The sequence below is a fragment of the Mirounga leonina genome, unplaced genomic scaffold (genome assembly GCF_011800145.1).
Source record: "Mirounga leonina isolate KUSES-001 unplaced genomic scaffold, KU_Mleo_1.0 Mir_151, whole genome shotgun sequence".
NCBI lineage: Eukaryota > Metazoa > Chordata > Mammalia > Carnivora > Phocidae > Mirounga > Mirounga leonina.
Genome location: NW_023270377.1, coordinates 25891764 through 25903954, shown reverse-complemented (window position 1 = coordinate 25903954; position 12191 = coordinate 25891764). Strand labels below are relative to the sequence as shown.

The window sequence follows — 12191 nt, the reverse complement described above, 5'->3', positions numbered from 1 at the left end:
TTATTGCTTTAACACAAAGATGAGGAAATGTTGAGAGGCCGTTCCAGTGATAGGATATTCTTTGTTTTCTTTTTGTTTTCTTTGCATCTTGTCCAGATTTCACATTTTCTTCAGCAATTGAAAATGGGAAATTTAGTCCATCATTGGGTGTATCAATTTTTTTTTTTACTACACCCATAAATCATGGCATTCATTTGTGTTTGCGAGCCCTTGCCTTGACAGATCAGTCTCTTATTGATGGTAAATGTGGAAGTGCAGTGCTGCAGAGTGCAGACTCAAGTCCGTTATCAAGAGCTGTGGGGGCGAGGTCGAATGAGATGGTTTCCCTTCATTGTTCACAGAGTTTGAAGAGATCAGAACCAAGTCTAGCACCTTGACCACTACTTTCAAAGAATGCATTTGTTTGATGCTTAAAATTACATGGGAGACAGGTGCACCTCGCGTAGAAGAGAACTTCAGTGGCCCTTGGAGAGTGGAAAGGATTAAACCAGATTTCCATTCGGCCGACTTTGTCCCAGGGCTCTTCTAATTAGGCCAAATTCTACTCTTGCTGAGTAAATACTAGTCCAGGTTTGGTGAGGGAAGGCAGGAATTTGAGTTGATTTTTTTAAACTTTCTAAAGGATTTGGCCATCTCTGGCAGGTTCAGGGTTCAAATTGCTGAACTTGGGAGTTATTGGAACCAGTCTGCCCTGGGTCCAGCACCAGTGGGAATAAACCCAAAGTTCTTGCTATGTGAGACTGTTTCAGAGCCAAAACTGTAGCTTTTATCTACAACTGAATTAGTCAGTCATGTCAGGACTTTGGATACTGTTTTAGACCAACTGTTGTTGATCTGTTGTTCCTATAACTGGCATGTTTTAGTTCTGGGTGTTAGCCACCCACACTCCATGGTGGTCATTAAGGAAACAGAGGATGAGGTGTTCACTTGGATTCTAAATAATCCTATTAATGCAGAGGAATCCCACCAGCCAGTAGCACATCCACCTTTGCCAGACCCTGCAAGCCGTATTTCTTGAACTCCATCATGTCACCAAGTTCTCTTTGGAGGAGAGGAACTTTTGATATTTACTAAGAGGTGGGTTTATAAAATAGGATATGCACTTATTTATATTTGGTTTCCAGTCATTCTTATTTTTGGCATGAAACTTCTTTATGTTGCAGACATATGTTTCAGGTCCTAAAGAAGCAGTAGGGATTAACCATGGCAATTATATTTAGCACACACCCAAACACTCAGGACCTAAAATACATCCAAAGTAGTCCTAAGGAAAATCTGGCTCCAAACCTTAAAGAAAACCAGGAAGCAGGTGCCTGGGTGGCTCAGTTGGTTAAGAGTCCGACTCTTGATCTCAGCTCAGGTCTTCATCTCAGGGTCGTGAGTTCAAGCCCAGCGTTGGGCTCCATGCTGGGTGTGGAGCCTACTTACAAAAAAAAAAAAAAAAAAAAGAATACCAGGAAGCATGCCCAAAGGAAAGTAATACACCCTGCTTCTCACTTAACCCCCACATTTTGGCAAATTTTCTGGAGATTTGCTTTTGAAAGAGCATTTATTTTAGGTCAGTGGGACAAGTTGGCCTGAGGGATAAATGAGGAAGAGACCAGAATAACTAGGGTGACCTGATGAATAGATAGAAACCAATAAAAATTATGCAGACCTTTTGAAAATTTCTTCCAGGATTCTTCTTTTAAAACTGTGCTATCTGGTTTCTTTTAAATATTCATCATAAGAGGTATCAGCCTGTTAGAAGCACTATGCTATGGAGCAAAAATTCTTTCTTTTGGAAACTAATACATTAAAATAGTATCCCATTCCCTTCTGTTGAGAATATTACTCTTAGAGGCATAGAAACTCACTGTAGATATTCTCTCCCTGTACCTGCCCCCAAATACACACACTGTCCATCATGTTTTCTCCAGAAGAGTTAGACATACAGAAGTTTTTCAAGCACTTAGCCTGGATGTTTATACTTGAAGATCAGATTTTGTTTGGACACGCTAGAATACTTTGGAAGGCATGAACTGACAATCAATTCTAATTTTTTAAAAAGAGATTAAAATGCTATTTGATTCTGAAGGGTAATTTTAATCCCTGTGAAAAAAAAGAATGTGGCTCAAGTTTGAGCAGGACTATGTAGCCTGGGTGAGACAAAATAAATATAACCTATTTAGCAGAGCCCATATCATGATCATCCATTCTTCCAAAGTATGAAAATTTGGCAAGTACTCTCCAAGTACTTAGAAAAATATTTAAACCTTTCTCGTGTAACTGAGAGTGAACGGCTAAGAAAATGTGTGTTGTGATACACAGATATGACCTTTGCCCGTGCTGCCTCAGTTCTTACTGGCTATCTGAGATCCAGATTATCCTCCCTTTTTACTCTGATTCCAGCCACTCATCTCTAAATTCTGTGGCATTTAGCTTACATTTTCTGGATGTTGTTGAAGGGGGTCAGGACAGACTCCCCAGATTGCGCCATTTTGGCATGTGCATTATTTTGAGCTGAAGGCCCTTGAGACCCTGTGGCATCGAGAGAAACTTTTGTCCTTCTCTTAACCACACAGCAGACTCTACATTGGGTGTCTTTCCCAGAATAAGGGTTATTAGCAGAGATCAATTTTATCTGAGTGACCCATCTGTATGTTAGGGCAAACATCTAATTACCAAAAACCGGGTCTTCCTATCACCCTGCAAAGTGCCTTCCTTTCTTCTGAAATCCCTGCCCCAAACCCCTTCTTCTTAGTTCAGAATGACATAGAGACCTCATTTTGCCTGACCGTCTTTGGAATTTCCATGTCTATGTGGATTCTCCATACTTAAACCTATAAAATTTGATTTTCTCCTGTTAGTCTGTCTCATGTTAATTTGATTCTTAGTCCAGCTAGAAGGACTTCTAAAGGGACAGGAAATGTTGCTCCCTGACATTGTGGAGGCTAAGTAAATTTTAAACAATGATCTTTTATTGGGAAAGGGAAAAGTAGAATTTTGTCTCTTGTTTATTTCCCTGTTCTCTATGAATGCTTTATGGCTCCTTTGGTGCTGGCTTTATGCATTCCTATCACAAGACAGTCACTCAGGGTCAATGGCTATGCTTTGTGTCTTGTATTCCACCTTTAGATTTCTCTAACGATACTATAATTGAAACTAAAAGCACAGGTAGAGGCAATGAAAATACTAATTCACTTTCCATGCACTAGTCTTACCTAGTGCTTCCACTTAAATTTTTTATTTATGAAATATATCTATGTCTCAGTCTACACATTTTTTGGTAATTTAAATGAATAATATGAATTATTACATTTTTACATATTATGTTTTTATTACATTACTGAATGTCCCCTCATTCACCTATCCTATATTTTAAGAAGTTCCGTTAGGTATGTATCTCATTTAGGAGTTGCATACATATTTGTACACTACACTCCGGGCCCTCAGGCTGAAACAGGAGAAAAGAGGTAATTTGTGCCAGAATTGTTCTCCTAACATTGTCTGAACTTCGCTAGCTTATAAATTACTTCTTTGCATTTTGAGTAAGGTGTTTTTGTTTTTCGTAGACAGTTGAGTCAAAATTCTGCCAGGCCCTGCGTGCATGTACTTCCCTAAAATCTAGATCATTATATGGTCTGCCATAGTGATGTTCTTCAGTGACTCCAAAATACAAAGGATAATTTTAGTTTCAATTGAGAATGTTTTATTTCCTTTTATCTTTATTGTTTTAACCTATTATTTTGTGAAAGCATGGAAAATCGGCCATTTCTCATTCTCAAGATTAACATTTTCAAGAAACCAGTTTTCTTGAGAGAGGCGCTTAGGGCAAACACCTTGGTCTTCTCCCGGTTGGTTTTAGTACTGTACATTCTTATGGTCACAGATCATAAATCCTACAGGTGACTAAAATAGTGCATGACTCGGAGAGAATTTGAAACTACTTTTTCTATGCAATTTGATATAGACCCGAGAGAAAGTAATGTGTTCTGCATAAATTACTTCCATTATTAACTTCTCTGGCTGTCGATGAATGTGTCCCAGCTGCACCCAGTTAAGCCAGACTTTGATGTCCCCAGTACACCTCTTTTAGGGAGAATATAATGTCTTAGCTGGGATATACTATTTCCAGGGACATGTTCTATAATTTCATCTTTGATATGTGCATTCCACTGATGAAATACTGTATATCATTTACATAGAACAGCTAATTACTGAAGCTGTAAACTTGATTCATTTCTTAGATATAAGCCTCTCTATCCATAGAGAAAATTTTGGTGCTTATGATCCTCTCTTGGAATAATCATCATGAAACTACCATTATGCTTTGACATTTAACACTCCCTGAGTAACGTGTATTTCTTTTCTTGCACCATTTTTTTCTCACAATCTCCGGTTATTGAATAAAAACGAGACAAGTGGACTGCCTCAATTTCATTTTCTCTGCCCAATTATTTTCAAAACATTTTATAACCCACTTCCTTTTAGTGTTCTAGAAGCAATAAACTCATTACAAATATCAAATGTAAAACAAAGAAGCATGCTATATACATCCCTTTTCATGTCCAAACCATTTTACATCAACTAACTTCTTTTCTCGACCTTAATGGGAGGTAGGTGGTAAGTATTAACCTCCCTTTACGGCCAAGGGAACTGAGGTAACATTTAGATGTCAGTGAAGAAACCATCCCAAAGAAAGCTTTGCTTGGTATTTGGGAGAAACTTGTTTCTACTTCTGTGCATATGGTGATCAAATATTCTTTCCAATTTAAGGCACATGTTAAAATGTATAATTAATAAGGAGATGTCACTTCAAACATGCCAGCAACATAGTCTGGATTGCTTATCAGAATTTATTGCATTGTTCCTTTGAATATTTTTCCATCTTCCTAGAAAGGTCACATATGTATAAAAATAATGTATATTGATCTTTTGAACTTGACATTAAGGAGAACAAGAAAGTTTAAAAAGCATCTGTTTGGGGGACTCTTTATGGAATTTTGTACTGTGTACCCCAAATGGTATAATTATGATAAAATGACATCCTTATTTCATAAAAACGTTGAGAAACTCCATTTGGGAATCGTTGATTTTCTTCTAGTGGAAATACGAGTAAGACTTTTAAAAAATGACAGACATGACTATCACCCAAGTGAGGGTTAACCAATTGTTAACATAACAGGGGAAACATCTGATTGTCTATCTTGCCACCAATTTCTTTCTCTACAACTGCAGCTAGATATTTTAAATAGCTCTCTCTCTCTTTTTTTAATGGAAATGAATGAATATAGTCTTTCTTTTTCCTGGACAGTTGCTGACTCTGGATTCCTCTGTGGAATATTTTACTCTAAAAACCATTTGTAGATGGCTCTCCTTTTGCAAAGGCAAAGCAGAAACCAATTGTCCATTAACCAAATAAGCACATTGGCATCATACACAGGATTACAGTGTTCTCTGGGGCACAAAACATTTCTTTTTTTTTCACCGCCATTCCCATTATAAATACCTATTATACATGCATGCAGAATGAAAATGGATCATGGGCCCATGACAGTATTTTCAGCCTCACCCTACATTGAAGTAGCAAGCACTGTCAGGAGTCATTTTTGCATATAAAATACACACATACACAGTAAATTTGGGGGGAGCAGGTTGTTGTTTTTATAAATTGCACAATATGTTTGAGTGCAGCTATTCAATTAAGTTTCTGAGTTCTTTTGATAGCTTGATTATTTTGCCGGCCTTTTAAATCTAAAATCTTTTCTTAAAAAACATTTAATTGTCTACCCATGTGACTATGCATTTACTCAGTAGTCACAGAGACTTCAGGCTGCAAACATGTGTTGAATGTGACCCTTCACCCAAATGGATTCTGTGTCTGATGTGTTTGATATCTGTCCATCTTATTCTCATTTAAACTGAAATTTTAACAAAGGTGTTCCCATCCATGTGATAGAGTCGTTTGTGTTTGTTTGTCACCACCTTTTCCCTTCCCCTTGGAAAAAAAAAAAATTGAGATTAGAATGTGACATCTTTAACCTTTTGGTGGCTTCCAAACCAGGGGTGTGATCGAACCAATGTTTTGCTGAATGATAGATATGGCATCAGTGACTAAAATCAAAATCTCAATTTTGGCAGCTTGGGGCTACGAGGCCTTGTCCTCCCTCCCAAACCCTTGAAATCTCCCATCCCAGGGATACTTTCCCAACCTTCCTTCAAAGATAATGGTATCTTTGAAGTGACTGTTTCATAGAAGTGGCTTTGGTTAACACCCAGCAGAGGATGGTCATCTGTACTCTCTCCCAGGTCCGCTAACACTGTTGATGCTTGACAGGGTGCCAAGTGTCCAGAGTGAACCTGGCCAACAGAACCTCCTCATTCAGCAGCCGCTGGGGAGGAAGAGGGGCCTGAGGCAGGTAAGCAGACCCGGAAAGGGCAGGAGAGTCATCCTATGAAATGGAAGCTCTAGTTAATCTGTAATGCCCAAGTATATGGAGATCCTCTTTGGCCTTCTCCCCGCCCGAAATAAGCAGTACAAGAGCAACTTTAAAAGCAAGCAGAGAGTTTTTAGCTTCTATTTTAGCTTTGAATCTTCTTATTGGTAAAGCTGATTCCTAGGCTCATAAGTAGGTCTATACTTCTCTTCGTCCCCTGTTCAGAAACCTTCTTTCCCAACCAAACTTACCGAGCAAGGAATATTTGTTATGAAGTTGATGTAAGGCCTGTTTCTATATAGAGGCACAGACCCAGTTGTCCTTTCTTCCTCATTTCACAATTAATGATTCAGGTTAAAACCGAAATCAAAGTAAAGACCATCTTTACAGATTTCCTCAGGTGGGGTCCCTTTACTCTCTACATACAAATTTAAATGAGCCTTTGTACAGTCGCTTTGATTGGAGCTTCCCAGCATTTGCATACCAGACACTTTCTCAGCAACTGAAATTTTTTCACCAGCCTCCCATTGAGAATTAGCATGTGTTTAACTACAACTTCTAGATAAGCAAAGGCTGATCAACAAGCAATACTTATTAGTTATGTATCCTGAAATTGTCACATTGACTATTTTAAATTATATTAATTAATGTCCTTGGGATAGGTAAAGAACTAATAATTGGGAGATAGAATTGGTTAAAGGGGATGCCAGATTCAAATACTCAGTCGTTCCGTATGCAGAAAGAAGTTTAATTTATCGGCTACAAGTACAAGCATCCACAGAAACCCATAAAGGAAAGAATACATCATAGAATCCTCTGAGCACAGAGTTTCCTCCCAGGCAGTTAGAACCCTCTTGCCAGCTTTATTCTGCCTATTCTCTTTAGCTAAGACGTCCTCTACTGTCACGTCAGAAGACGCAGACTGAACCCAAAAACCGCCACGGGGCTCGGCTGTCAACCACTCGCAGGAGTATTCAACCTAAAACGAAGCCATCTGGTGAGGCCTCCTCGTCCCTTCTGACTATACCGTTGACTCAGTGTCATGCAACTCGGTCAGGAAGGTCTGCAGACCCCGAGCTCCTGCTCAGGATAAAGGAAGAAGTTTCCCAGAGCACTTTAGTGCCTTTCCTTCTTTTCACCTTTCCTCCCCTATCCTTTCCCCATAAGTCTAGGGAAATGGAAGAGTCCAAGGTAAACCACAAATGCTATGAGATTTGATTCTCGAAGGTTGTGTTTTCTTTACCCAAGCTAGAAACTGAGTTTGTTATGTCTTACTGAAGACAAAGAAATGATGAATGATAGGGACTTTTAAGTCTTGTTGGTAGCTGTTATGAGCGGTGACCAAGTTTACCTAATGCTCTATGGAAATCTTGTTTTAAGCCATTTATGTAAAAATGATTTTTTCTACCCAAGTTCTCTTTATAAGGAGGTGAAATCAAAACATGTACATAATAGTCAAATATGCTCTTATTTATTAATAAGCCAGCAGTGTCTTTACAAAGAAAAGCTAGGAAACACTGGTTAAAGCTAATTATTAAGCACTTTGACAATATATTTTTTCCCTATTTACTGCTGTACTTCTGACCCACAGCGGATCAGAAACGTTCTGTGACCTTCATCGAGGCTCAGCCGGAGCCAGCCGCTGCCCCACCAGAAACACTTCCCACCACAGGCCAGACACAAGGCTGCAGTCCAGCCCCATCTAAGAAGCCGGAAGGAATGGGCAAACCAGTCCTCACATCTTCCCCTGCCATTGTAGTTGCTGATCTTCACAGCCTGTCTCCAAGGCAGGTGAGGGCTCTAAAGAAACAGGAGAGGCTTGCCCCCTGCACACTTGTGTCTAGGAACAACATGGATATGCACATTTATTTCGTATAATGGAAGTCTGAGTCTGTAACATTTTGTTACCCAGACAGACAACAATCCTGTCGTCATGGACAAGAACATCCATATAAAGTATGTGGGCAGTAATACATCTATTTAAGAAGGAATAAGAGAAATCTTGGGATTCTTTGTTATGAAAAACCCAAGAGAAAATATTTCACAACTAAAATAACCATTGAAAACCATGATACGATACCTGGTTGAAAGATAGTTCAATTTGAAAGGAAAATAAAGTTACTGGTCTAGAAGCCTGTAAATAGCTGTCTGTGTCCTATGAGATGAGAGGAACTCAATATTCTGAACTTTTTCCTCATCGTTTTGACTTTTTCTTGTTGTTTTGATTTTTTTTTCTTCTTTGAATTTTTATAAATGAATCCCCTTAGGCCCCGTGTCCTTCCCAGTGTCATTTAGAGAAAGCTAAGGGGCAATAATACTGCATACGTTTGTAGAGTGTTGAATGGTTAACAAGCCTCGTAACACCACCATCTCGTTATCCTCAGTCTACAGGGAAAGCAGGGCAAAAAAATACACCCATGCTGCAGGTTAGGAAACAGGCTTGCGAGGGTGAAAGGGTCCATATAAGAGCTCACATATGGCAAAAGCTAAGCTGGGACTGGCCAGTGTCCTTGTCCAGCTTCAGGTAGACAGTGACATTTTTATCCTCTTTCCTCACACCTCTCCTGATTTCCATGATGTTCTGATCCCTTTGATGACAGAGTGAGCCCCTCCCCGCTGAAGAAGGAGAAAAGAGAGAGGACGCCGAAGTGCAAGGTGCTCCAGCACACGGCCCCCTCTCTACGCAGCTCTCAGACCCTGATGAATTCACAGGCCTTGAGACATCCATCCTCCTACAGCACGGAGAATCCATCCTTCACATCAGTGAGGAACACGGCATGGAGAACCCCCTGCTGTCCAGCCAGTTCACTCTGATGCCCACTGAGCTGGGGGAGACTGACGGAGACCTAGACGAGTCTCATGTTTAATTCCGTATCTTGTTAAAAGTGGCAGGTGTAGACAAGATGTGGGAGGGATCGCTTTCCTAAAAGGTGAATACTTTTGCTTGGAAAAGATGAAAACACAGCACTTTACATCCAACGGGTGACACAAATCTCAGTAGATTTTGCTGCTAATGCGCACGTTGTTTCATAAACATCTTTACAAAAAGTCAATGGCTAAGATAATTTGGTTGTGTGAAGACCATAAAAACCAGGGAAGAATAAGAGGAAAGAGCCATTTCACTGCACATTATTTATGATTCAAGAAGCCTCGAGCAGTTAAAAATATATACTATTATGGAGCTGCTTACCTAGGAATATTAACAAATAATATGTTCTAAAAAGAGAATGCAATTTTTGAGATTACTCACGTTATACATCTCATGCAAATGTTTATTTTTATAGTTTCAAAAATATTAAATCAGGTGGCTGTATGAGTAGCAATTTACATAAAAATAATCAATAAGGAAAATATTAGTTTGAGAAGACTAATAAATAAGGCTGCAGCCATTTTTGCTTTGATCAACAATACAGCCATTTACAAGAAGAAGAAAAAAAGTACTATTTTTAAAGCTCTGGATTTTTCAATATTTATTTTTCAACCGTCATTTACCTTGCATGTTGTAAATCAAAATGCTAAAGCCCTAAGATCATTCCATTTCACAACCACATTAGAGGGAAAATATTCAAAAAATTATCAGACATAATTTTGAATTAAGAACCTAAACAGCCTATACTATGATATAAACTAAATGTAAATATAATAGCTAGAAAGAGATCGTATTCCTACTTCTAGCCATGACCACATCAATGCCAAGATTAAGAGATATTGGAAGATGTGATTACAGTATCCTGTGCCTGCCCTTGAGGGCATATTTTCAGATATTAAGGTTATTGTTAGAATTGGTTCAATAAAATAACTTTTTCTCAACATTAACAATTTTCCTATGATCCTTTAGACATCTACGTTTATGAGGAAAAATTATAAAGTGAGCAATCTCTTCATAGACACAGTGAGCTTGTGTATTTTACTTTAACTTGAAGTTCACTTACTTCAAGAAAAGCATAAAACTTAGAAGGCTCATGAGGCCATATCTAGTGTGTTACTGATCCTGTAACAGGGCTTGGCATCATATAGTTCAAAACTGAATTTCAAAATTTTAACAGTTTACATTAGAAAACTGTTACATAACTACTAAACATATAAAAACTCATATATGTACCTAAATTGGTGTGGGGTGTGTGTGTGTGCGCGTGTGTGTGCATTTTTCTAGTCCTCCAGTTGAAGTTACAGATTTTGATTACACTGCAATGAATTGAAAACACATTCTGTATGCTTTAACTTCAACTACATTGGCTATGAAAAGTATGTTAATAGAGAGAGGAGACCTGCTAAAGTCACCCAAATCACAAAGGGAAATTATTTTTTTCTGTTAGATTTGCTTATTAAATAGGCATTGCTTAGGTTGTGATTTATACTTTCAAATAGAATTTGGGGTTTGGGTCCCATTTACTAAGAGAATTAAAGACATCTGCGAGTTAAAGATAATGGACAAAATGAAAAATTTCAAATCTAAAACTTGAGAAAATAGAGGGGGTATATGGCCTCTTTCAATGTTTTACAAAATTTTCAGGACATTTACTTAATGTTGAATTAATTCTCAAGTGTAGAAATACACATATAAAGTGGTTTGATGATTCTTTCTAAGCTGATGTATTTTGCCTGTTAAAAATTATGCTGCTCAATTAGTGTTAGAGGCCTTATGTTTGGTAATTACAGGTGTCTGGGCTATATGAGTCTCTATATATGTGTGCACTTTGGTCCAGTTTTTTGATTCTTGATCCAAATTCTCCACGTATAATTGTATCCAATGTTTAAAAAGTAAAGGGGTCAAAGAAGATTGTTGCATATCTGAGGATTCTAAATACCTTTATATGTACTTAAAAAGTCTTGGGCTGTTTTGAACATGATGATACTGGCATGTCCGTCTTTCAGCCTGACTCCTTCACTCTAGTGTTATGGAAGTCTGTTAGAAACTTTTTTAATAAGCTAAGTATCGTTGTACCTTGCAAAAAAGCCTCCACTCTGAGAAACAGGGCCTTACAGAGTGGGAATGTTTTCATACTAGGACTACTGAGGTTTTGCAGATGTGTGCATCTGTTGCATTTAAGGTGCCCTTAAATGTGTTGAATGTAATGTGTTGAATGTTTATGTGTAATTGATAAAGTATTTATATGTATGTGCATAAGATTGTCTCAAGATGTATTCTCAGGAGTACTGTTACCTGGAGTTTGAAAGAATAATTATTTAAAAAAAAACAGTTGGGGAAGATCAGAAAAAGTTCAGGATAATTAACAGTTTTTGTAATCAAAATATTATTGAGTATATGACTAAAAATTATTATATATGATAAATACAGATTAGTCATACTAGATTATTTCTTAAGCTATGATGCTTAATGATATTTATCTTGTTTAAAGGAAAATCAAAACAGGCACCTACTTCCCATGTATAAAAAATTGGACTCAACCAAGAGGTTGCTTCTTCTGAAATTATCTTTTGAGAGACCTCAGAATAAACATGTATCATCCGTTATAGTGGGTGTAGATTTAGACCACTTGGATTCAATTAAAGCAGTTCAAATCCCGGATACGGCATTTTCTATAGCAAAATATTTTACTTTCATTTTTCAGTATTTGCTGGTTTTATAATTCTACTAGATAAGTTATTTGATTTTTCCGAAAAGGAAACTGAGTTAATAAGTGCATCAGGACAAGTCACTGAGAACCACAGTATCAAAAGGCATAACTGGGCATGACAATGGTGAAGGAAAAAAAAAAAATATATATATATATATATATGTGCTGTTTGGGTGTCTGGTTAGGGCCTGTT

At 37.9% G+C, this 12191-nt stretch overlaps 1 protein-coding gene across 3 annotated transcripts in view; it reads left to right on the top strand.

Annotated features, from left to right (window-relative positions):
- Positions 1-9911, top strand: part of UNC80 (unc-80 homolog, NALCN channel complex subunit) — a 228768-nt gene extending 218857 nt beyond the window's left edge. For all 3 annotated transcript variants that reach the window (XM_035007254.1, XM_035007252.1, XM_035007253.1), the window contains 4 exons: positions 6320-6401; positions 7305-7416; positions 8011-8210; positions 9020-9911. In XM_035007254.1, coding sequence (XP_034863145.1) covers positions 6320-6401; positions 7305-7416; positions 8011-8210; positions 9020-9286 — 661 coding nt within the window. In that variant the 3' untranslated portion in view covers positions 9287-9911. The remainder of the gene's footprint in view (positions 1-6319; positions 6402-7304; positions 7417-8010; positions 8211-9019) is intronic.
- The last annotated feature ends 2280 nt before the right edge of the window (positions 9912-12191 follow it).